Source organism: Ovis aries, chromosome 1 (assembly GCF_016772045.2).
Source record: "Ovis aries strain OAR_USU_Benz2616 breed Rambouillet chromosome 1, ARS-UI_Ramb_v3.0, whole genome shotgun sequence".
NCBI classification, from domain to species: Eukaryota; Metazoa; Chordata; class Mammalia; order Artiodactyla; family Bovidae; genus Ovis; species Ovis aries.
The window spans coordinates 217,066,809-217,092,309 of NC_056054.1; the positions used below are offsets into that span (position 1 = coordinate 217,066,809).

The 25,501-nt window shown below is 42.2% G+C and overlaps 1 protein-coding gene across 8 annotated transcripts in view; it reads left to right on the plus strand.

Annotated features, from left to right (window-relative positions):
* TNIK (TRAF2 and NCK interacting kinase) overlaps positions 1 to 25,501 on the plus strand; it is a 401,194-nt gene that overhangs the window by 355,844 nt on the left and 19,849 nt on the right. For 6 of the 8 annotated variants that reach the window (XM_027958346.3, XM_027958352.3, XM_027958349.3 and 3 more), the window contains 3 exons: positions 5,419 to 5,603; positions 14,722 to 14,851; positions 23,015 to 23,179. In XM_027958346.3, coding sequence (XP_027814147.1) covers positions 5,419 to 5,603; positions 14,722 to 14,851; positions 23,015 to 23,179 — 480 coding nt within the window. The remainder of the gene's footprint in view (positions 1 to 5,418; positions 5,604 to 14,721; positions 14,852 to 23,014; positions 23,180 to 25,501) is intronic. The other 2 variants (XM_060393683.1, XM_060393686.1) reach the window with 1 other exon arrangement.

The following is a 25,501-nucleotide window of genomic DNA, read 5'->3' on the forward strand; positions in this document are numbered from 1 at the left end:
AATATATGGTCTTGCCGCTCTTAGGTAGCTCGCTAAGAAGGGTGACTGCCTCACTGCTCTTTGTCAGGCCTGCATGAATACAACGTAGTGGAGTTGTTTTGGAAGAGACAGGCCTTCTGCAGAGTCTAATTGCATGAAATCTGAAGACTAGCATTATGGCTTTCAGGCTGAACTCTGCTGAGCACCATTTTTGTGAAATGACATGGAAAAAGCACTGGCTTTGGGGTCAACGAGCTGCATTCAAATTCTGGCTCCCGCAGTAAATAACTGGTGGGGCCAATCTCACAAACTCTCTGGGTCACAGTTTCCTCATCTGTTCAGTGGGGATAAAAGCACCTGCCTTGCCTCACTCACAAGATTGTTTAGGTTCCCGCAAGATCGTGTGTGTTCGAGAGCATTTTCTGAAGTGTGAAATGCTATGTAAAGGCAAGGCCTAAGGCATGGGACTAGTTTGGTGGGAAAAGCATGTTTCTATGTGTCTGATCTTTACCAAAAAGCCTCATGTTTTCAGAATTACAACCACCTTACCATTCAGAGTGACTTAGAAAGAAAGTTTTCATAGTTAAAGAATTATTGTTCACAAAAGAATGAGACTCCACATGTCCACAGTGTGTGGCTGCATTTATAGAAAGTTAAAAGGGAATTGTTTTGAATTGCTCTGTGCTGCAGCCTTGCCCCTCCTCTTCATGAGAGTGAGAAGGACAGGGATTATCGCAGCTTTTATCAACCTTCTCCCACACAGTTCTGGTGCTCAGGCTACCAATAAAATAGTTGTGTGTGTACACAACTCAAGGTTTCCTCTTATGAGTCCAGAAATTGGCTTGGAGGTGGCTGTCATGGGGGAAAGGACTCTCATGGATTTCGTCTGGTTAACCCAGGTTATTTTTGGGCTTTTAAAAATTGCTTTATTTATTTCAGGATACTCTAGCACACTGGGCAGAGATGAGGGGTAGGAAACAGAGGTATAAGTAATTGAGAGGATATAAGCTGTGCACCAAAATCTTGGAGCAATAGATGATTGGGAAAAGCCCTCAAGGTGATTCTTATAACTCTATCCTTGAGTATCGCTGATCCCAACCACTGAAAATATGGGATTCCTTGGTTCTCCATCACCTGGTGGTCCTCAAGGAGGAATGACTATCCCCCAGCTGCCCTCCTCTTAGGAGACGTTTGCAAAGTCTAGAGTCAGTTTGGGGGCCTTCCCTGGTGTCTCAGCAGTAAAGAATCTGCCTGCCAGTGCGGGAGACATAGGTTAAATCCCTGAATCAGGAACATTCCCTGGAGGAGGAAATGGCAACCCACTCCAGTATTCTTGTCTGAAAAATCCCATAGACAGAGGAGCCTGGCAGGCTGCAGTACACGGGGTTGCAAAGAGTCGGACACGACTGAGTGCGCACGAGAGTCAGTTTTGATTGTCACGAGTGGGACATGGGAAGCAGTGCTGTTGACATGTTGTGTGTAGAGCAGAAAGATGCTGCTAAACACCCTACAGTGCACAGGAACATAACCTGCGATAGAGGATTATCCACCCCAAATGTCAGTGGTGCCACAGGGGAAGAAACTTAACTCTCTCCTGTCTTCACTCCTAGGTCTTGATATGGCTTCTCCAGCCTCCAGTGACTGATGTGCCATTTAGATAACCCAAGATTGAAATGAGCAGTCTTAAAATGCCAAAGACATAATTGCTTCTTATTGCTAATTTAATGGTTTGAGTTCTTATAAAAGTCAGTCTGGGGGAGAGTCCATTCACTTGGCATTCCTTCCTAATGCAGTTATGAGATTGTGCAGAATAGTCTGATTACTGAATACACCTTCCAAAATAAATATTATTTTCACTTTAGCACAAACAGATGTCATGAAGATCAGATACAAAAGCAAACACTGGCTTTACCAGCATTTTTTTCGTTAGTACGTAGAAATCTGACAATTGGCAGAGCGCATATATAGATTGGACAGAACTGGAATGATAACAGGTGGTCCAAACCTTTTTTTCCCCAGTTGAAGATACTGATGATAAGTGACTTCCCCAAGTCATATCTTCACACTTCCTAAAAATGAAATGAATTATTTTAAAATGTAAAGAAAAGACCGAGACTTCCCTGGTGGTCCCGTCGTTGAGAATCTGCCTTCCAGTGCGAGGGATGTGGGTTTTATCCCTGGGAACTAAGATCCCACATGCCTCAGGGCAACAAAGAGCCTGCATGCTCTAACGAGAAGTCAGCACAGCCAAAAATAAAAATAAGTAAATTTTAAAGAAAAGACCAACTTTAAAATTTTTAACTATTATTTTAATTGTTTAAAAAATTGAACTGATTTTCATAAACTATATTGTTTTTGAAAAGATACCTAAAAGAGCACCTTTTAAAGCAGAGTATGCATAATTGTCAGATTAAGTAAACTTTTTTTGAAAGAAAAATTATACCAAATTGATTCTAAAAAGTGTTGCATAAAAAAAAAGTTTGGGTAAGAGCTGCTTAACTATCTGTACTCTGTAGTCAGAAAACTTACCATTTTGCCATATATCTTTTTCAGTTATATATTCTCAAGTATTTTCATGGTAAATAGCACCCTTTTTCTCTTTTTTAATACTTTTTAGCTCCAGGCTTGTGACAGTCAAGCAATAAATTACCACAAAAACTCATTACATGGAGAAAATGGGTATTGTCAGAAAATAAAACATATGAAAATGGATCTGAACCCAATAGTGTCAATTTTAGATCATGTTTGTTTCCTATAACTTTACTATTGTAAGTTTCTCCAGGATAGATGAACAAGGAACAAATCTTCAACTAAATGTATAGACTATGGGCAATGGAAGATTAAATTTTTTTTTGGCTGGAGTGTTAGTTTCAAGTTACCCATTATTGTTACCTTGGGATTTTTATATATGTCTCACCCACCATGCTATTACCAATTAAACTTAAAAGGAAATTGCAATTATTTGTAATGCTTCAGGAAAGATAACCTTTTAATAACACAGAAACAAAAAAAACAACAACCTCCAATTAAAAGTGAAATTATAAAGCATGTCAGAGCTTTAAAGTGTTCCTAAATACAGTGTTTGGAGAAATTTAGGTCATTTTAACAATTGAGAGTTTCTTTAAATCAGTGAGCTTTGGACCAGCTAAATGTTTCTAAATAGTTTTGATTTTTTTAAATCTTAATTGTCTTGTTTTGAAATGTCAGCAATAAGGAAAACCAACCCATGGGGAAAATGAATTATTAATTTAAATAAATAAAAGTTAATATCATTATATTTTATTCAGAATTATTGACATTAGAAATAAACTCTTTTAAACCATATTCTCTCTTTAAATTATAATAAAAATTTTTAATAAGTACATTTTAAATACTAGGTATAGTCTTTGATGAGACATATCATGGTCCTAACATAGAGAACAAAAAATACAACATAAATTTATCTAATTTTTTATTATTTTATTGGTTTAGAGGATTATAATGTCCTTTTTCATTAATTGCCTTAACAAATATCTAAACTGTATTTTCTCAATGTGCTCAAGGGTATAATACCCTTCATTTCTCCTCAATTTGCTAAAGGTACACGTTGGCAATTGTTACGAGGAAATAAGAGGTAAAAAGCTGAAATCTGAATATAAGCGTTTTGAATTTTGGCTCATTGCCAAAGAAACCAATAATAAATTTACCTTAAATTCTGCGCCATAATTTTTCTCCTCATTAATGGTATACACTATATTCAAACATCTTTTGAGTCTTTTTAATACAGTTGTGTTTTCATCTTCATGGATGGGATAAATATATCCACTGAGAGTGAGGCCATGGCTGTGTGCATGTGTGTAAAAGCCCAGTGAGCATGTTTGTGTGGAAAATGCACAATTTGAATTTTCAGAAGCTTCCCTTTTCCAAGGGCTTCCATTCGAATGACTACAGAACAACTGTGAAGTTGTCATTGCTGCCCCTTTGGTTTTTATGAAATTAGAAATAAATTCTTCACTTAACTTCCTAAATTTTGACCACAAAAAACCTGAGTCATCTTCTGCCCTTAGTCTTAACCAATATACCAATCTGACATATAGGCAACAGTAAAGAAACAGGATGATCTGTTGTCTTCTCAAAATAAAATTATATTTATAATTTAGTTACACATTTATCACAGTGTTTCTCCTAATCTACTAGGATAGATTATCAGATGTTATTTACATTATCTGTATTACTCTGACCTTACATCAGACAAATTGGACAAATACATTTTTGGGTTAAAATAAAGAGAGAATATGGCCTTAAGAAAACTGTGGGATTTAGTATTTTCAAATGAGTTTCTTTCTCCCTAATCCCCTGTCTCTCACTGAATGCTCTGATTCCCACATGGGTCACTAATATAGGGAGAAATGGTAAGACTGATGTCAAATTGCTTTTTCTTCATGTGCATGCTGTGTGCCAAGGGCAGTTTAACCCATGTACATAGAGCGGCCACGCTTTTGCAGAACTGCTTCCCTCTGCATTGCTCCGAAAGCATGTAAATTGAAAGGTAGTCAGATCTTCAGCACACTGCCTGCCATGTGCCTGGTGACTAAATACCACCTCATCACATCCATAAGGCTAAAGGTTTCATCATACTCATGGAAAACTGAAAATTTACCTCTTCCTTTTGGTATTTGCACATTCATTTCTGTATTCTTTGCCAGGATTTCTGCCAGTTGACAGCAATTTAAAACAAAAGAAACTGAAACACCTACCATTCTAGAAAAGAATTCTTTTTCTGTTTGTTTTTGTTTGTTTTTTGTTTTATTTTGTTGTTCCTCTTGATTCACTCAGCTCTGTGGCTATCACTTTCAGTGGCACTGGGCTTTGGGGTGGGCCGTTTTTTGACACGGTGCCTCGGCTCTCCAGGGAATGATGACATACCGAATGAGTCATTCAGTAGCTGGAACCTTGGGAATTGCTCTGTTCTGTGACTGATGCTAGATTTTCGCACAGTAGCAATCATAATGAAGAAGAGGCCATGACTGTGGCTTGGGCAGTGATCCTGAAATACTGGGAAATTATTTCTAATCTTGTGTATTTTCCCGTTAACTCTGAGAGTGGGTGACCCACTTCACCCTCCCAAAAGATGAACCCAGAGTCTGTATATATGTGTACACACACAGCACACATACACATATATACCTGTGCAGATTCAGAACCCAGCAGTCTCCGTCTAGTCAAGCAATTGGTTGTAAACAAAGTTTAAATTTATTTCATCTTTCTTTTCTAGTTTCTCCACGCTACAAACATCGTTTTCTTGGTTTTCATGCAGTAACTATGTTTGTAATGGTTCTGTAAAGAGCTTTTTTTTTGTTGTTTTTTTTTACTTTTGTTTTCTTGTTGCTTAAGCTTGCTAAGAGATAGTGTTATGTTCATATCTATGTCATATCTGCTGGACAAACTTTTCTTTTGTAGGATCTGACGGCGTTGGCCAAAGAATTAAGAGAACTTCGAATTGAAGAAACAAACCGCCCGCTGAAGAAGGTAACAGATTACTCCTCCTCCAGTGAGGAGTCCGAAAGCAGTGACGAAGAGGAGGAAGATGGGGAGAGTGAGACCCAGGATGGGACGGTGGCTGTCAGCGACATACCCAGACTGATGTAAGTGACCTGCTCTTTCACTGTAGGCCAGGAGGAGTTAGTTCTCCAAAACAAGAAGACAAGAAATGTGAAATATGGGTCTCTGGCAGGATCGGTTGACTTTGGGGATTCACATACTTTTTAGAGCATCATTCTGCATTCACCCCTTCTCCCTAGATACAGTAACTTGGAATATGTAGTGTTTCAAGGACTGCATGTTCTTTATCTAGGCTGTTGTGAGGTTGACTGTCCCTTGGGTGATGCTCTGTTGGTCCTTGTCAACTCAGGGCAAATGATATTGAAAGTCAGACCCTAAAACTGAAGAGCAAAATTATAGGCAATAGCATTTCGAGGTTAACATTGATAACGTGAGTCATATATTTCTCCATCACCACCACCACAAAGGTGGGTGGAATGCAGGAGACAGCATGGGTTAGCATCGCAGCAAAAGCCTACAGTGAAGCCTCTGAGAGTCTGACTTAAATCCACTGCTGTTAGGATTTTCTCCGTCATCTTCCCCATGTCTCTTTTATGTGATCCTTTTTGCTCTCTGACTTCACCACGTATCCTCTTCTTTTTCAGATATTGATAGCTACCTAGCTTTCCCTTTGTATTTGCAGTCTTTCCTTCTTCTCTTTTCTTTTTTTAGTGAAGGGGGACTCCCTTTTTCTCACTGGAATGGATCCTTTTGCAAAAGAACCTCTCCTCTTCCCTTTTACTTGCCCAGTTCAATCATTCATGCAAGCACACTCACATATATCTCTTGTTTCCTCCCTCAAATAAACACAAGATGCCCAGCTCTGGTTTGCTATAACTTTGATAGAGAGCGGTGCTAACTTTTCCTTTGTTCCTCTTTGTTTCTATTTCCTTGGCTCAGCTACTACATTGGTCATCACACCACATTTATTCCCTGTAGAGAAGATGCCATTTCAGGCCACAGATGACTGTCCTGTTCAGCAGAGACTGGAGAGACAGGGCCATCGAGTCTGCTGGAAATGTCATCCACTGATTAACCATCCTCACGTACAAGCAATTCTGAAAGACAAATCCAATTATCGTAGCTGAAAAATCCATTCTTGTTATTTTACTGCTGATTACCCCATTATTGACAGCCATAAGTATGCTAAAATATGACATTTGAAAACAGATTGCTTTAAATTGCTTTTTTAACAGCAAATAAAATTGTTCTAGAGGCAAAATCACTAATCCAGAACGTTCCTGCAAAATATGCTGGTCCTTTCACTTTTTGTCTTGACTCAGCATTGATTCATTCTTCTACCAGATGTTTTGAATTACCTTTAAGCACTGGGCACACAACTCTGAGAGTGGATTTAAGATTGATAATACTTCCACTATGTGTTAGACCCCATACTTTGGGATATTCAAAGTATTGAGAGGGCTTTGAGACATTCAAGAAGTGTGTACATGAATTCTGCTTTCCGAAAGTTTACATTCTAGTTTGGGCTTTCCTGGTAGCTCAGACAGTTAAGAATCCACTTGCAATGCAGGAGACTCAGGTTCAGTCCCTGGGTTGGGAAGATCCCCTGGAGAAGAGAATGGCTACCCACTCAAGTATTCTTGCCTGGAGAAACCCATGGACAAAGGAGCCTGGTGGGCTACAGTCCATGTGGTCACAAAGAGAAGACAAGAGACATAATTATACATGGAAAACTTCAGAGTAGTATAAATAGTTGGAAGAACAACCCAGGACCACCTTGGTAGAGATGTTAAATCTCATTGGGTTTTTAAGCCCCCTGTCATATTTTGTAAGGCTGTTAATGGTGCTTATCCTCATATCTCTAGAGGCAAACCCATCTCTTTGTGGGTAGAAACACCCGTCTTTCTAAAATTGTAGATGTCCCTGCTGCGCTATGCCTCCTCTGCCATCTGGCACACTGTTGTCACTCTGGGGATTGCCTGTCATAGCCTAGTCCGTGCGGCAGAGCCCATGCTGTCATCTGTGTTGCGTGGTGTCTTCTGCGCATACCTGCCACTTCATGGAGCGCAGGATACACATGACTGTGCTGAACTGAAATTGTGTATCCTGGCTTTAAAGCATTTATAACCTAATCCAGAGGAAAGACGTATACACAAATAACTGCCATCAAGGAGGAAAGGAAAACGCAGTGATATTAGGATCCCAGGCAGGATGCTCGGGCGGAGGCGGGGTGGGGGGTACGGCACATAAGGTGCAGGGGGCGAGCGAGGGAGTTGAAGTAAAGGCACAGAAAGTTAAGTTTGGTGGAAATAAAGCTGGTATAAAGGGGAAGGGTCTGGACTAGTGAAGCCAGACCAAGAAGTGTGCACTTGGTCACGTAGCCAGCAGGGAACCGTGGAAGGTATCCTGAGCTGGGGAGTGATGTTGTTGGTGCCATGTTTGAGAGAAATTGTTTCACCAAGATGATTTGGAAAGAGAACAGACTAGATACTGGTAAAGGCATTCAGAGAATTTATTATTGTATTCCTCAGAAGTAATAAATAGGCTATCATTGAATGCTTGTAGTGGAGGCAAAACTTGATGGAGCTTTTGAGGAATTGGTAAATTTTAGGCAAATTGGCACAATTGTCCATTAAAGAACACTTACAATAGTTAACTATATGTGAAACACACTTTAGAGAAAACAAGATACAGATGTGTGTGTGTGTACTTTATTTGCTAAATACAGATATTTTGTGAATATAAAATATATACACTATGTTCTACTGTAGAATGAATAGTTGTATGTTTAAAAAACTTCTTACTATTAAAAAATCCATGGTTTCTTTAGGAGTAAAACATTTCTGAGGTAGACTGCTTCTCATATTCTTATCACTTTTATTTTCTACTCTTAAGCTAAACCTTCACATTTCATACTGTGTATTTTTGGAGCAAAATATCAAAATGTATTGCAGCACAGTTCACTACCATGAAGTGTACACTAAAGAGCTTTTCAGAAATGGAGCCCCACCGTTCCAACAAGCAGCTGTAGATACCAGTGTGCAAAACAGTGACTTCTATATACAATATTGACTTCATATTAGTAGTGTGCAATGTAACCTATAAGACTGCACATAACAAAGACTGTATTCCATAACTAACCAACTGCACTATTTCCCAGTGCCTCAAGCCTAGAAAAATAATAAGTGAGGGGAAATCGTAATAGCAGTTACCTCCAGACTAAGCAGGACTTCCCAGGTGGTACTAGTGGTGAAGAACCTGCCTACCAATGCAGGAGACATAAGAGACATGGGTTCGATCCCTGGGTCAGGAAGATGCCCTAGAGGAGAGCGAGGCAACCTACTCTAGTATTCTTGCCACAATAACCCCATGGACAGAGGAACCTGGTGGGCTACAGTCCATGGGGGTCACAAAAGAGTTGGACATGACTGAAGCAACTTACACACTGGATTATACTACTGTAAGGGATTCTTACATATATGCCTGATTTTATGATGTTGTTGTTGCTGTTTAGTCACTTAGTCATGTCCAGCTCTTTTGCAACCCCATGGATTGTAGCCCACCAGGCTCCTCTGTCCATGGGATTTCCCAGGCAAGAATGCTGGAGTAGGTTGCCATTTCCTTCTCCAGGAGATCTTCCCTATCCAGGGATCAAACCCAAGTCTCCTTCATTGGCAGGCAAATTCTTTACCACTGAGCCACCAGGGAAGCCAATTTTATGGTGAGCACTCACTATTTTTATAATCAGGAAAATAATAAAAGCATTATAGACTAGGAAGGAAGGAATGGTAGCCATGTTAGCTGACTGGCATCAGCCCAAGCAAGCCGAAGAGACAGCCGTTTATATCAGCATCTTCCCTTGTGGGCTTCCCTTGTGGCTCAGCTGGTAGAGAATCCACCTGCAATGCGGGAAACCTGGGTTTGATCCCTGGGTTGGGAAGGTCCCCTGAAGAAGGGAAATGCTACCCACCCCAGTATTCTGGCCTGGAGAATTCCATGGACTGTATAATCCATGGGGTCACAAAGAGTCGGACATGACGGAGCGATTTTCACTTCCGCTTTCACTCAGGTCCCATTTCGTGCTTTAGATGTTCCTATGGAGTGCAGTCTTCATCATTAGGACCATCTATTTCTGTCATAGCCCTTGAGTTTTGTACAGTCTTGTAAAATACAGTCTGGACAGTGAAAGCCCTGTGTCTCATGTCCCCTCTTTCCCATCCTCACTAGAAAGCTGTGGATCTGGCCCCATTCACCCCCCTCTATTGGTGTGCCCTGTCCCCACCCCGCCTGCCATCCTCTCTGCCTTCCTGTCCAGTGCTGAGGCTCTGGACTGTTATAGAAGTGTGGCTGCGGTTGTGCTGTCTGCCTAACACCTTACAACAAAGAGTTCTTTCCACTCCTGGGGCCATGACACAGCATATGCTGCAGCCAAACTGACCTCCTCGTTTCCAAATGCCGTGCACCTTCCCAGGGTTGTGCCCCTTCTTGGAATGTCCTCTCCCTATGTCCCGCATTCTCACATCCTGCCTTGCTTTGGAATATTTGCATCATGTTTTTATGCTCTTCCAGATGCTAATCTCTTTAGTTTCAAGCTTGTGTCTTCTTCAGCTTTTATATCCACTACCCAGTGCCAAACTGAGGGCCTTTCATGTAGCAGGTGTTCGATTTATGTATATTGAAATTGAATTAAATCAATACCTGCAGGAACACTTTGACAAATCCAATTAGAGGAATTATTGTTCTAGACATGTGGCCTAATTACAGTAAATTTTCTATAGTTTTCCTTCTAATTAGTTGATGTGTTTTGTTTTTTACAGTCTTTGTAGCAATTCAGACAACTGCTTGTTCCTACCCAGACTCTATATATTTGTTAGAACAGAGGATCTTTTTTTAACTGTAAGCTGTTATGGTTGTTTGAGCCTCGGTGTTTTTGAGCTATTGCTTTTTAAAATTATTTTATTATTAATAAAGTAGTTTTAGAACAATTTTTGATTTATAGAAAAATTAAGAAAATAGTAGATGTCCATGTTATTCCTCTACCCTCCCACCCCTCTCCCACACAGTTTTCCATTTTCTTATCATTAACATTGTAGCGGTTTATATAGAGTGAAGCAGAGTACTGGGGATCAGTAACATCCTAAGAGGAACTTATGAAGAGAACAGACAGGCAAAAGAAAAATCCGGGGAAAGTTGTCTCAAAACCCAGAGGAGAGTGGGGCTGAGTGATTATCAGACACAGGCAAGGGACTAAACGCAGTGTCCAAGAGGAATCACTGACATTGAGACTTTAGAAGTGACTTGAAGAGTTTCCTTTAGGTTCTTGATGTTACATATAGGAAGGTACTGAAGCTGAAGCTCCAATACTTTGCTACCTGATGTAAAAAAAGCCAACTCATTGGAAAAGACCCTGATGCTGGGAAAGATTGAGGGCAGGAGGAGAAGGGAACAACAGAGGATGAGATGTTGGATGGCATCGCCAACTCAGTGGACATGAGTCTGAGCAAGCCCTGGGAGATGGTGAGGGACAGGGAAGCCTGGTGTGCTGCAGTCCATGGGGCTGCAAAGAGTCAGACACGACTGAGTACTGAACAGCAACAGAGGAGGAGGTCACGTGAGAAGTCAACCAGAGTGTGATGAGGGATGAATTGGAGAACTCTGTAAGGAGAACTTTCAGAAAAGAGAAATGTATGTGTGGGTGGTAAATACAGAATTAGGCTCAAGGGAGAGATTTTAATGAAATGGGACAGAGGAGAGACCTCATCAGGTTTACTGATTGGAAGAAAGAGCCAGTCCAAGGAAGGGATAGTGAAAACACAGGAAGGAGGATAGGAGTAGCTTCCAGTTAACATTGGTCCTCTGCTCTTCCTTTTACCCTTCTCAGTGAGTTAGAAATACTGCATTTCTAAACTAAGTATTTTGTTTTTTGCCCAACCTCCATTTGATTATAATCTTATGGAAGTTTAGGGTTGTGTCTCATTTTTTAGGTATTTTTTTTCTAGCATCTGGTACAACATATGTCACATAACAAACTTTTAATAATTAAATGAATGCATGAATTTCTAACGGGTTGGTAAAGATTGACATGGTAGAGCTGGGAGCTTGGAGCCATAATAGAAACATACAGGGACAGAATTTAAAGGACAGCCAGGGGTGGGAGTAAGAAGGACAGAAGGAAGTGACCAACAGTGACAGACACAGCAAGAAGTCTTCTATGATTTAAAAATGTTTTCCAGTCCCTGAAACATGAACTACAGGCTGCACTTTGCCTTTTAAAAAAAAATGTAGAGAGAGGTGCTTTGGAGCACACAGAAATTTATGTGACTTTTCATCATCAAAAGCCATGATCTTACATCAGACTACATGTTAACAGAAAAATTAATGGTGTGGACCATTAATACAAGACACACTGAATGAGCAGATATATTCAGAAGATTCACAATACAGCAGACAAATCCTGCACAACAGAACAACCGTTCTAAGGGGAATTGATCACCATTTTAGAAGACTGACTAAGGAAGAAATATAGGTATCCTTTAGTCAGTCTATAAGGAATATTACTAGTAGAACTAATGTAGAATAAAATTCAAAACAGCCCAAACTGATCAACATTAAAATTTACCATTAAATGAAGCAGTTCTGGCTCATAAAATTGACCCAGGAAGAAATAGTCGCAGAAAAATATTCCATGAAATGTAGAACTGACAGTGGTTAATACTCTACACTGTAAATTTTGCTGTTGATTGAAAATTGACAGATAAATCTTAATAAAATTTTCATCTCTAAATTGTTCCAGGAAAAATTGGACCTGGTAGAAGTAGTGACCACAGAAGCTTTGGAAAGATTATACAAAGAAGCTGATTGATGTATCATATCTTTGCCATAACATTTGCATAGAAAAGAGTTAGAACCAGTAACGGCAATTTTACTAAAATTATGATGAAAATGCAAAAATCGGGGAAGAGTTTAACTGAGATACGTAAAAAATTAAGTAAGGAATTGTCTTACTGGAAAGAGCCCTAGGAAATACTTTTTTCATGAATATTCATCCACATTGAGATATTTCTGATTAGAATGTTTGGACTTCCCTGGTGGCTCAGACGATAAAGCGTCTGCCTACGATGCGGGAGACCGGGGTTCAATCCCTGGGTTGGGAAGACCTCCTGGAGAAGGAAATGGCAACCCACTCCAGTATTCTTGCCTGGAAGATCCCATGGACGGAGAGGCCTGGGAGACTACAGTCTGTGGGGTCACAAAGAGTTGGACACAACTGAGCGAGTTCACTTTCACTTTTCAGAATCAGAACATTATCAGAATAAAGAAGATAAGTGGAGGCAAAATATCCTTAATATTTGAACTCAGGTGGGACTCTCTAATGGTGATAGAGAACTTGATTGTATGGTGTCAACCTGGTGGTGGCCACCAGGCCAGTCTAGCCTCTGACAGTGGCAAAAAATGCCTGAGTGACAAAGAAAAGTGCTTCCCTTCCTAGGAAGCTTTGGCTCTTGATAAATGCTTAATTTACTGACTTGCTTGTCTTACATCATCTTGTCCCAAAAAAGAATTTAAAGCTGCTAAGAAACAATAAAATACAAGGTAAAACAGATTTTCAAATAAATGAGTAAAGAAATCATAGTTATGAGAATTATTCTGATATACCAATCTAGCAAGACACCAGGAATTCATTACATCAATTTCTTTTTCCATGTCTCTGTAACACTATTAATAGCTCCTTCCTGGGAGTGAAATATTAAAAATACTTCTTTGAAATTTCTTCCCAAACACATTAATTCTAACCCATACCTAGATGTATTTAATTCAAAATTCAGCCTCAGTATAAAAGAGAGTTAGCTACACAGTAGGGTAACAATAGGTCCAGCCTTGAGAACTGAAGTCCTGCAGGTACCCACAGCACCTATCTGGTCCTCGGTTTCCCATAGTGCTTTGGTCTGTGCCAGGGACCACAGCAAACATCAGTGTCTGCTCTCAGAGCGTATGTCAAGATCCGATTCCCTTCTTCTACTGTATCTTAAATAGAAGAGCAAGAAACAAACTGAAATAAATATACCACAGTGTGAGGTGATTACAGAGATTTTTTAAAGTACTGGATGCTCTTGAGTTAGATAGCCTTGTTAATGGATGCCTGGTACACCAGAATGCTCTTCATAGATATTTATTCTCTATAAAATAGTGTAAAACTTACTTATCAATGATTGTTTTTATCCTCCTATTCTGTGCCAAGTTCTGTGCTGGATACTGGGTATTTAGGGATGAGCAAAAAGTCAAGAATTCTGCCCTCACAAGCATCTTTTCTAATGAGAAAAAAGATGAAAATTAGAAGAGTCAGAAAGATCTAGAATTGCAAATCATGATGAGGACTATTAAAGAAAAAGGGTGCAGAGCAAGAAGAGGAGCTGGTGGGATAAGATGTGGGTGGCTGGTGAGAGACGTCTTCTCTGGGAAAATATCGGTTAAGCCGAAATCAGATGGATAATAGGGAACCAGGCAAGCGGGGTAGAAGAGAGCTTTCCAGGCAGAGGAGACAGCATGTACAGAATTTAGGGCGTCTGCTGGTCAGAGAGGAGTAGGGAGGACTGGGAGATCTTTCAGGGCCCAGTTGCTTACCCTGGCTAACAGGCGGAGAGGAGGACTATTAGGAGGAAGACAAGGGACACTGGAGAAGTGGGACCCCAGTTCAAGCATCCTTGCAGTATTAAAGATTAAAGTGGAATGTACTTGAGGCCACTGAGCTGTACACTTAAATTTTATGTTATATCTACTTTACTACAATAAAATATATCACCGTGGACAGGAAACAGATGTTCCCTAAGCATTTGTTTGTCCAGTTGCTAAATCATGTCCGACTCTTTGCGACCCCAGCAACTGCAGCACACCAGGCTTCCCTGTCCTTCACTATCTCCTGGAGTTTGCTCAAACTCATGTCCATTGAGTCGGTGATGCCATCCAGCCATCTCATCCTCTGTCATCCCCTTCTCCTCCTGCCTTCAATCTTTCCCAGCATCAAGGTCTTTTCCAGTGAGTTGGCTCTTCACATCAGGTAGCCAAAGCATTCGAGCTTCAGCATCAGTCCTTCCAATGAATATTCAGGGTTGATTTCCTTTAAGATTGACTGGTTTGATCTCCTTGCTGTCCAAGAGACTCTCAAGCATACACTGTCATGAATACTGTTTCCTCCTATTTCAGACCCACAGGAGCCCCCGGGAGCGCTGAGCAGTACAATGTGGGAATGGTCGGCACACACGGGCTGGAGACCTCTCACGCAGATACTTTCGGCAGCAGTATTTCAAGAGAAGGAACCTTGATGATAAGAGAAGTAAGTTGGTATAAAAACTGTATAGAAGTGTATTTCTTAATTGGTTTTTATATTAGAGCTTTCACAGAGGATGCTTACAGCATGTATTTTAGGGAATGAAGGGTGGGGGAGGGAGAAGGGCCCATGTTTCTAAATGGTTGGGTGATTTTAATTGTCCACCTTCTTTCCCACATCCTTCCGAGCTTCTGCAGTGTGGCTTAATCACGTTAGTCCAGATTCTTCAGTGGAAGCTATGCAAATTAGAATATAGCATTTGAGCCTAAGGATATAAAACTGGAAACCCAGATGTTTCCTAGCACAGGAAAACAGAAACAAATAGTCTATTCAGATAGCATCGGTGGCCTTGCTGTGCTTCCTTCATCCCACTCCAGGTTTTATCCTTGTGCATTTTATGTAGAAAATGTTCTCTGGTTCCAAAAATGGTGATATCATCTTATCCAGTTAAATGAACATTAAAGACTGTTAAGCTGTCCCGGTGAAAGAACAAAGAAATAACCAGATGTAGGTAAAAAAAAAAAAATGCACCTTGGTATTTGGAGTAATTTTGTTTTTTAAACTCTAGGAACATCATTTTGGAGGGCAGGGGCACACATTTCCTTTCACCTGCCCCTCCAGCATGCAGTGCTTTCCCATTGTATCTGTCCTGACCAGAAAGGCCTGGACATGTTAGAATCCATCTTTTCTCATTTTTCACTCCATCATCACTGTGTGAGTTTATCAGCAGGTCTTTTCTTAGAAGGAAATTAGTGGCTGATGACGCTGGGCAAAGTTACTTGACCTCTCCCTGCAGCCGTTTTGTCATCTATAAAATTTCATAAATAATAGTAAATGACTCACAAGATGATTGGGAGGATTCAATGAGCTAATTGCCTCCGTTCAGTTCAGTCGCTCAGTTGTGTCCGACTGTTGGTGACCCCATTAATCACAGCACGCCAGGCCTCCCTGTCCATCACCAACTCCTGGAGTTCACTCAGACTCAGGTCCATCGAGTCAGTGATGCCATGCAGCCATCTCATCCTCTGTTGTCCCCTTCTCCTCCTGCCCCCAATCCCTCCCACAGCATCAGAGTCTTTTCCAATGAGTCAACTGTTCGCATGAGGTGGCCAAAGTATTGGAGTTTCAGCTTCAGCATCATTCCTTCCAAAGAACACCAGGACTGATCTCCTTTAGAATGGACTCCTTGCAATTGGATCTCCTGGCAGTCCATGGGACTCTCAAGAGTCTTCTCCAACACCACAGTTCAAAAGCATCAATTCTTCGGCACTCAGCTTTCTTCACAGTCCAACTCTCACATCCATACATGACCACAGGAAAAACCATAGCCTTGACTAGACGGACCTTTGTTGGCAAAGTAATATCTCTGCTTTTTAATATGCTGTCTAGGTTGGTCATAACTTTCCTTCCAAGCAGTAAGCGTCTTTTAATTTCATGGCTGCAGTCACCATCTGCAGTGATTCTGGAGCCCAAAAAAATAAAGTCTGACACTGTTTCTGCTGTTTCCCCATCTATTTCCAATGAAGTGATGGGACCAGATGCCATGATCTTTGTTTTCTGAATGTTGAGCTTTAAGCCAACTTTTTTACTCTCCACTTTCACTTTCATCAAGAGGCTTTTTAGTTCCTCTTCACTTTCTGCCATAAGGGTGGTGTCATCTGCATATCTGAGGTTATTGATATTTCTCCTGGCAATCTTGATTCCAGCTTGTGCTTCTTCCAGCCCAGTGTTTCTCATGATGTACCTTCTTATAAGTTAAATAAGCAGGGTGACAACATACAGCCTTGACATACTCCTTGTCCTATTTGGAACCAGTCTGTTGTTCCATGTCCAGTTCTAACTGTTGCTTCCTGACCTGCATATAGGTTTCTCAAGAGGCAGGTCAGGTGGTCTGGTATTCCCATCTCTTTCAGAATTTTCCACAGTTTCTTGTGATCCACACAGTCAAAGGCTTTGGCATAGTCAATAAAGCAGAAATAGGTGTTTTTCTGGAATTCTCTTGCTTTTCCATGATCCAGCGGATGTTGACAATTTGATCTCTGGTTCCTCTGCCTTTTCTAAAACCAGCTTGAACATCAGGAAGTTCACAGTTCACGTATTGCTGAAGCCTGGCTTGGAGAATTTTGAGCATGACTTTACTAGCGTGTGAGATGAGTGCAATTGTGCGGTAGTTTGAGCATTCTTTGGCGTTGCCTTTCTTTGGCATTGGAATGAAAACTGACGTTTTCCAGTCCTGTGGCCACTGCTGAGTTTTCCAAATTTGCTGGCATATTGAGTGCAGCACTTTCACAACATCATCTTTCATCCCCATGGAAAAGAAATGCAAGAAAGCAAAATGGCTGTCTCGGGAGGCCTTACAAATAGCTGTGAAAAGAAGAGAAGCAAAATGCAAAGGAGAAAGGGAAAGATATACGCATCTGAATGCAGAGTTCCAAAGAATAGCAAGGAGGGATTAAAAAAAGACTTCCTCAGCGATCAATGCAAAGAAATAGAGGAAAAGAACAGAATGGGAAAGACTAGAGATCTCTTCAAGAAAATTAAGAGATACCAAGGGAACATTTCATGCAAAGATGGGCTCGATAAAGCACAGAAATGGTCTAGACCTAACAGAAGCAGAAGATATTAAGAAGAGGTGGCAAGAATACACAGAAGAACTGTACAAAAAAGATCTTCACGACCCAGATAATCACGATGGTGTGATCACTCACCTAGAGCCTGACATCCTGGAATGTGAAGTCAAGCTAATTGCCTAGAAGCATCCAATAAATGTTACCTGTTTTATTTCTCTCTCCCCACAGCCTCAGGCTCTCCTTTTACTTGCTATCACTTCCCACTCTTCCTTTCTGAAACATTAGCATATATCATCTGTCATTCCCCTTCCTTTGCCGGGATTGATTAGAAAACACTAACCGCAAGCTTTGCTCTCCAAAAAGGCAAAGGGCATCTCATTTTTGTAAGAAAGAAAGGAACTGTAGTTTTAGGATGACTAAGGCCTTTGAAATAATGATGAGCAGTAAAGCTATAACTGGAAGACTAGTTCACAAAGCAGATTTCTGGAATTTCATTTTATGGCCTTGCCGAATATTTCAAGTAGACTTTAAAGAGCCCTTTCACGGAAGCCTGGAATGAAAAATGGACTTGGCTGCTGAAGTTGACATTGTGTCATGCTGGCATATAAATCTCCCTGCGTGGTAAATGGATAATTTCAGTGGAAGTGTAGAGGGCTTCTCTCACTAGACCCCATCACCGGGGAAAACATAAGGGGAAATGTTCTGGAATGAGTTACTCTCTGACTCCAAATTAAAGGACTCCCATTTCTAATGTGGTTTCAGATTTGCTGGAACCTTTAAGACAAAGTCAATACCGTGACATGGTTATTTGGAGCCTCATTTTGAGCTCAGTCGACAATCAAATGGCTCTGTAATATTTAAAGCATTCCAACACTACGACCGCAGCCAGTCACCTTGAAAATTGCGTTCACCAGCGTCGTATATAAGTTTGATCTATTGAGGACCCTATAATTTGTTTTGTCCTCTCGGTTTCTAAATTCTACTCTTTCCAAACACAGGCTTTTAAAATAACAACCTGTTTTAAAATAACAACACATTTAAAATGTGTGTATTAAAAAGATAAGTACAAATTAAAGTGTGACCAAGAGAATAAGAAAGTAGAAACTCTTAATGGTTCAGTTCCATAAGATGAACATCAAGGGGAATAACTCAACTCAGACTTCCCTAGTGGTCTAGTGGTTAAGAATCCACCTGTCAATGCAGGGGGCACAGGTTCAACCCCTGGTCTGGGAGGATGCCACATGCCTCAGGGCAACTAAGCCCGTGTGCCACAACTACTAAGTCTATGCTCTAGAGCCCTTGAGCTGAAACTACTCAGCCCAGATGCCCTAGATCCCATGCTCTGCAGCAAGAGAAGCCACTGCAACGAGAAGCCTGCATATCTCAACTAGAGAGAGGCCCACTCTCCGTAACTAGAAAAAACCCCACAGAAGACCCAGCAAGGTCAAATATATATATATATTTTTAAAGAGAATCACTCAGCTCATCTTTCTCATAGGAGTGGATGAAATGGTTCTTTAGGAATGCACTGGCTCCCCCCTCCATGGCCCTGTCAGAGACACAAATCCCCCTTGCAGCACAGACCCCTGCCTCGCAGGTCTACCTTTCCCTTGCCTACGACCCCATAGGACCTTTTTTTACTCACTTTCTAGAACACCACCACACCATCTGTCATCTGCCACTTTGTCCACGGGGGACCAACTGCTGAAAGAGCTATTTTTATTCACAGCCCACTCTTCACCCCAAAGACCCCTGGGGTCTGGCTCAGCTTCCCTTCCCCCTGGAAGCTTCTCCATGGGCCTCTGTCCACAGTACCTTCCTCATTACCCAGATGGTATCTCTCCAGGGTCTGTTCATGCCCTGAACCAGGATACTGGCTCACCCATGAAACTGTTTGGGTTATAAGTAATAGAAAAAAAAAAAAAAAAGAATCCACTTACAACAGCTTAAGAAAACAAGGCAGGGGACTTCCCTGCAGGTCTGGTAGCTAAGACTCTGCACTCCCAGCGCAGGGGGTCCAGGTTTGATCCCCAGTCAGAGAACTAGATCCCATGTGCCCCAAGGACGAGTTGCACACCACAGCAAAAAATCCTGAGTGCTGCAACTAAGACCAGGCACAGCCAAATATATAAAATAAATTTAAAAAAGGAAAATAAAGGCTGAGCAGGTATCAACGATTGGGGAATAAGGATTCAGAGGTATTGCCTAGAAGGAATCAAAAGCAGAGGATGTGTTGGGACCCTCAGTAGAGTTAGAATCAGAAACTGCAAAGGGATTAGGTGCTCAGCAGCTTCTCATGGGCTGGTCTCTGGCCTTCCTGCCACCTGACTCTTTTTATCCTTATCTCTGTCCCCTCTGCTTTCTCCCTTGTTCTCTCTCTCCACATACCAGGTTTCTCTTCTGCAACATTGAGCTCTGACCTCTCCCCACCGCACCCCCCCACCAACATTGCAAGGTGTTCATTACATCCCAGTTCAGCTGCCCAATAGAGACTGACTGGTATCTCTCAGACTAACTGGAAATTCCAGTGGGAGTCTGGTTGTAGTTAGCTCAGGTGTCCTGGTCCAATCGATCAGCTGTGGCCAAGAGCAGAGCCACCCAGGACAGCAGTGGCCAGAGCACCCAGGCTCTGCCGCAACACCCGGATTTCACCACTTACAGCCCATGTCACTCAGGGAAAGTTAATTGAATTCTTTACACTGAAGTTTTTCCATCTGTAAAATGGTGATAATGGAAACTAGCTCCTGGTGGTACTGTAAGGATACGAACCTAAAGTGTTTAGAAAAGTACCTGGCATATAGGGATACTCAGAACACTCCAATGCCCACCCCATGGCACTAGTGAGTTCATGAAGAGTTAGTTGGGACTCTTTTAATGAAATCCTAAAGGACAGAGCTGCTGGTCATTTATCTTCATGTTCCCAGCAGAATGTGTGGCACACAGAAGGTGTTGAATTCTAAGAGGGTGCTGGTTGAATGCACAAAGGGGTGATGACTCAGAAGTGGGAAAACTCAGGGGTCACTGCTGAATCCCTTCAGGCTTCTCAGTGTCTGTACCATTTCCCCTGTGAGACTCTTCCAGTCTTTCTTTTATAACCAGTATGTCTACATTGAGTTTTGGCTTGAGACGGAATGCTGCTGATCCAAGAGAGACCACAAAACTCTAAAGAAACAGTGCATGATTTATGCTACTCAGAAGTTGTGGGGAAAACGGTGGAAAGCTTTTCAGTATTCCAACAGAAGTTAGCAGGATGGAGGAGCTGCCCAGGACACACAGGAGATGATAAAGTAAATTAGGACTGAACCTCTTAAATGTCATTTAACAGATGAGATGTTCAGATGAGCACTGTGACAAAATGAATCCAGAAAATGCCCCTCTCCTGATCAGTCATGGGCCAGGAGCATTGTGCCAAGAGACACGGAGGACACTAAGGCTTTCCAGTTATTTCTCAAGCTGCCTGGTGACATCAATTACATGCACCCATTCAGGAACTTGGGAGCCTTTTGTCTTCCCCCAAAAGGGCCTCCTTTCACTTCAGCCAGAAGCAGGTGCAGAGCTTTAATTGCAAGACCGGAACAGGCTCCGGAAAGAAGGAACACCAACCCTTGCCCATGCCAGGCCCAAACAAGGCAGGGAGGGTACCTGAGTACCCTCCTCATTGAGTCCTCCATGCTCCTCATCGAGTCCTTCATGTTCAGCAAAATGCTCCACACTAAGTGGATGCTCAGAAATTTTGGTCAAATGAATGAAAAACAGAAAAGTCAAAGAAAGGAATCATTACTCAAATTAGGTCTCCTGTAAGAAACCTCAGTGAGCCAGCCACATAAATGTTAAGTTAGGAAGTACAGTCCTGGACAGGACTACAGTGTGAGCCCTGGCTTTCTGGGAGCAGAATTTCCTTGCAACTCTGTGTTTCTTTTCTAAAATTTTTGGGAGGAGGCTTTGCCCTCCAGGGCAATGATTTCTAACCTGTTAAGTTATGCAGCCCTGTCAGTAAGACATCCAGGGAATGCCACATAATACAGTGTATTTATTTATTTATAAACCATGCATTTGCCCTTTGGCACTAACATAGTATATATATTATAAAGTACCTTTAAAGGACATTGAAAAGGTGAAACTACAGGCTACCCTTCCCTTCAGGACTGCATTTATGCTGAGTCAGCACAGTCTTTCCCAGCTGTCCTGGGAAGGGGGAGAGAGGAAACAGGTAGGCTGGGGGGGTGGGGGGCAGTGGGCGAGTGGTACAAGGACCTAACCAGAAATGGGAGGGATCTCCCAGGTCTTAGTGGGGAAGATTGGGCCCCTGCTGGAGGACTGACCCAGTTGATAACTTAGTAGCCCAGAGTCACTCCTTCGTTCCCAGACCTTTGAGGAAGACTTTTCTTGGAGCACAGATTCCTCAAGGGCCTGACTGGTGTGGGCAGAAGGGCCCCAGCTTGCCCGATCCAGAGCTGGCAGGGGCATCCAGCCAAAGCCGACATATGGCCAGGCCCTGCTGCCTTCATCATCTTGGGCTGTGTGATCTTGGACTGTTACTTAACATCTCTGAACTGCAGTTAATAAAAGAGATAATACTTGTGGGGGGAGTGGGTGCTATAAACAGGACTTCAGATGCAGCGCTGGTCATGATGACTTCATGTTTCTGGAAAGTTGTATTGCAGCGTAGTTGATTCACTGCGCTGTGTTAGTTTCAGGTGTGGAGCAGAGTGCATCAGTTACACATACACATATATCCACCCTTTTTTTCTTCAGATTCTTCCCATTTAGGCCATTACAGAGTACTGAGTAGAGTTCCCTGTGCTATACAGTAGGTCGCTATTAGTTACGTATTCTATATAAAGTCATGTGTAAATGTCATTCTCAATCTCTCAATTTTCCCTCCCCCATCTTTTCCCCTGGTAACCATAAGTTTGTTTTCTACATCTGAGAGTTGATTTCTTTTTATTTTTTTTTTAACCAGTTCCTGGCACAAGGCACCATAGTTGCTTACTGAGAGATTCAACATTAGTGATAGTGGATGTAAAGCCTTATTTTCAAATTACCTTTAGATTACTTCCATGTTTTCTTTGTCACTCCCATCAGCTATGATTAGTTAATCATTGGTTTGACCTCACAGCTGACCAAGAACGCTGTGAGTTGGGAATCATTTCTGCATTTTCTTGAAGTATCCTAGGCATGGATTATTAATGTTATCTCAGACTACTGCTTCTCTTCAGAGATGTTTTAGGTCATGTTATTGTTTTTTTATTTATGTCATTGTAACCTCGTGATGTGGTCTGGTGTGCACACACAGACACACTGCAGAAGAGGAGCATCATGTGCTGTCCCCGCCAAGCCCCGCTCCACAGTTCCTCTGTGGCGTTACTGTCTTCCCACAGGGCACCCCCACATCACATGTGCCCCCTAACTGCCCCTCGTGCAGGAGTGTAATGCCCTAGGGTCAATCCGTGTACTAAGTAGTAGCAACCCTAACCTTTCTCTTGGATGAAACTGAAACCTGAGTGCCTCCCCGCAGCCCGGTGGGATGGCTTGCAGGCCACTGTGCCTGTGCTGTGTGAGGGCTGATGTCACTCTTTGTGTGTTGTGTGCCCCCCAGCCGTCTGGAGAGAAGAAGCGACCTGGCCACAGTGACAGCAATGGCTTTGCCGGCCACATCAACCTCCCGGACCTGGTACAGCAGAGCCATTCCCCTGCGGGGACCCCCACCGAGGGCCTGGGGCGCGTCTCCACCCACCCCCAGGAAATGGACACCGGGACTGAAGTAGGTGCTGGGTAGGAGCCACAACAGCTCTGTTCTCATTTGGAGATTCTGAGACCCTGGTCTCCTCAAGAAGGAGGTTTTGACAAGCTCCCAGAAACCTGTTTGGTTGGGTTCTGCAAGCTTCCCAGGTGGTGCAATGACAAAGAATCCACCTGCCAATGCAGGAGACCCAGGTTCGATTCCTGGGTCGGGAAGATCCCCTGGAGAAGGGAATGGCTAGCCACTCCAGTATTCTTGCCTAGAGAATCTCCATAGACAGAGGAGCTTGGCAGGCTACAGAGCATGGGATCACAAACATTTGGACATGACCAAGCAACTGAACACACATAACTACTCATGCATGTACTCAAATGGAGGCAGTGTTAGAGCAGAGCAGTGAAAAGTTCACAGGTAGCAGCTGAACCAGTACCTGTTTTTACAGATGAGAATACTGAGCCTCATAGAGGTTAAGTACCTTGCCCAAGGCACACAGCTGGTTTGTGACAGACCTGGGATCAGAACTTGGACCTCCTGTCACTCAGCTGGTAAAGAATCCACCTGCAATGCAGGAGACCCCGGTTTGATTCCTGGGTCAGGAAGGTCCCCTGGAGAAGGGATAGGCTATTCACTCCAGTATTCTTGCGTGTCCCTGGTGGCTCAGCTGGTAAAGAATCTACTGCAGTGCGGGAGACTTGGGTTCAATCCTTGGGTTGGGAAGATCCCCTGGAGGAGGACATGGCAACCCACTCCAGTACTCTTGCCTGGAGAAATCCCGTGAACAGAGGAACCTCGTGGGCTGCAGTCCATAGGGTCGCAAAGAGTCAGACATGACTGAGTGACTAAGCACGTCTTTCAGGCGAGAATGAAAACTTCAGCCTGTAGAGATTCCAAGGCCAATAACTGAGGTTCATATTTACATTAACTTAGTCAAACTAAATTTGACTTAGATGAAATAAGGCTGAAATGATGTTTATGAAAAGTAGATGCATTCTCAAAGTGTTCATCTTCCTAAACTCCAAATTGCACAAGGAAGGGAGAAATGGGATATTATCTTTCCTGTGCAGAAAGGAGTCTGGGAAAAAAGCCAAAGTAAAAGCAGTCTGTTGGGCAGTGCTTATGCATGTCCTTGACCAAGCAGGTTGGGTGAGGTCATGGTGCTTGGTCATGTTTCATGAATGAATAGTCCTGTGAATCACCATAGACTCTACATGTATTTATATAGACTATGCACTGCTGTTTTTGATGTTGTCTACATGCTGAGTTTTATAATGTACCATTTGGATTCAAAAGTTATAGAGCAGATGAACTTTATTTGTTGCAGGGAAAAGAACACAGAGCATTCTATTAATATTACAGCTTCATGCACTGTGGACAGGTTTTTCCTATCTGAATACCTCTCTGGGTACCAAGGAGGATTCTTTGTGGTTGGACTCTGCTTAAAATTCTGCTGCTTCCCCAGCTCTAAGTGGCAGTGTTGGTACTTGCCATACCTCCTTCACAGACTTCTAAAGATTGAAGGAGAGGATGTCTGTGAAAGTGCTCTGTTTGGGAAGGGGAATCCTACCTTGTGAAGGATGAAATGGCTTTGATTCATAACGTGAAGGGGAAATCTTGAATCAGATTAGGCTTTTGTGGTTTTCTCTTTATATGTTTAGGGGTTTTGGGATACAGGTTTTATTTTTACATAAAACGTTTTTAAAAAATGAAAACTTAAAAGGCATTTATCCCTCAAGAAGATGCTTCTTATGTTCATGGTTGAGATTCATATTTACATTAATTAGAGGAGGCTGATGGGCTGCAGTCCATGGGGTCACGAAGAGTCGGACACAGCTGAGCGACTTCACTTTCACTTTTCACTTTCATGCATTGGAGAAGGAAATGACAACCCACTCCAGTGTTCTTGCCTGGAGAATCCCAGGGATGGGGGAACCTGGTGGGCTGCCATCTATGGGGTCGCACAGAGTTGGACACGACTGAAGTGACTTAGCAGCAGCAGCAGATGAAATAAGATTGAAGTGATTTGCTTATAAAAAATAAAAATAAATATATTCTCAAAGTATTCATCTTCCTAGACTCCAAACCACACAAGAAAGGGAAATCTGTTGGTGATATTAAAAGGATTTGACAATAATAGACAAAACAAGGAGATGGTTATTGAAACTCCTTTGGCAAAAGTCAAATGTAGAATATCGTGATGTGAAGCCTTGAAAGTTTAGTGTTTCCTAGTCTAGTTCTGGTTTCATAGTTGAACAGTGCTGTCCAGGCCCTTCAGTTTATTTTTTAAGTAGGCTGTCGAGGTGCCTGCAAACCTAGTATCTTCATGAAGACCCTAGATAGAGCATA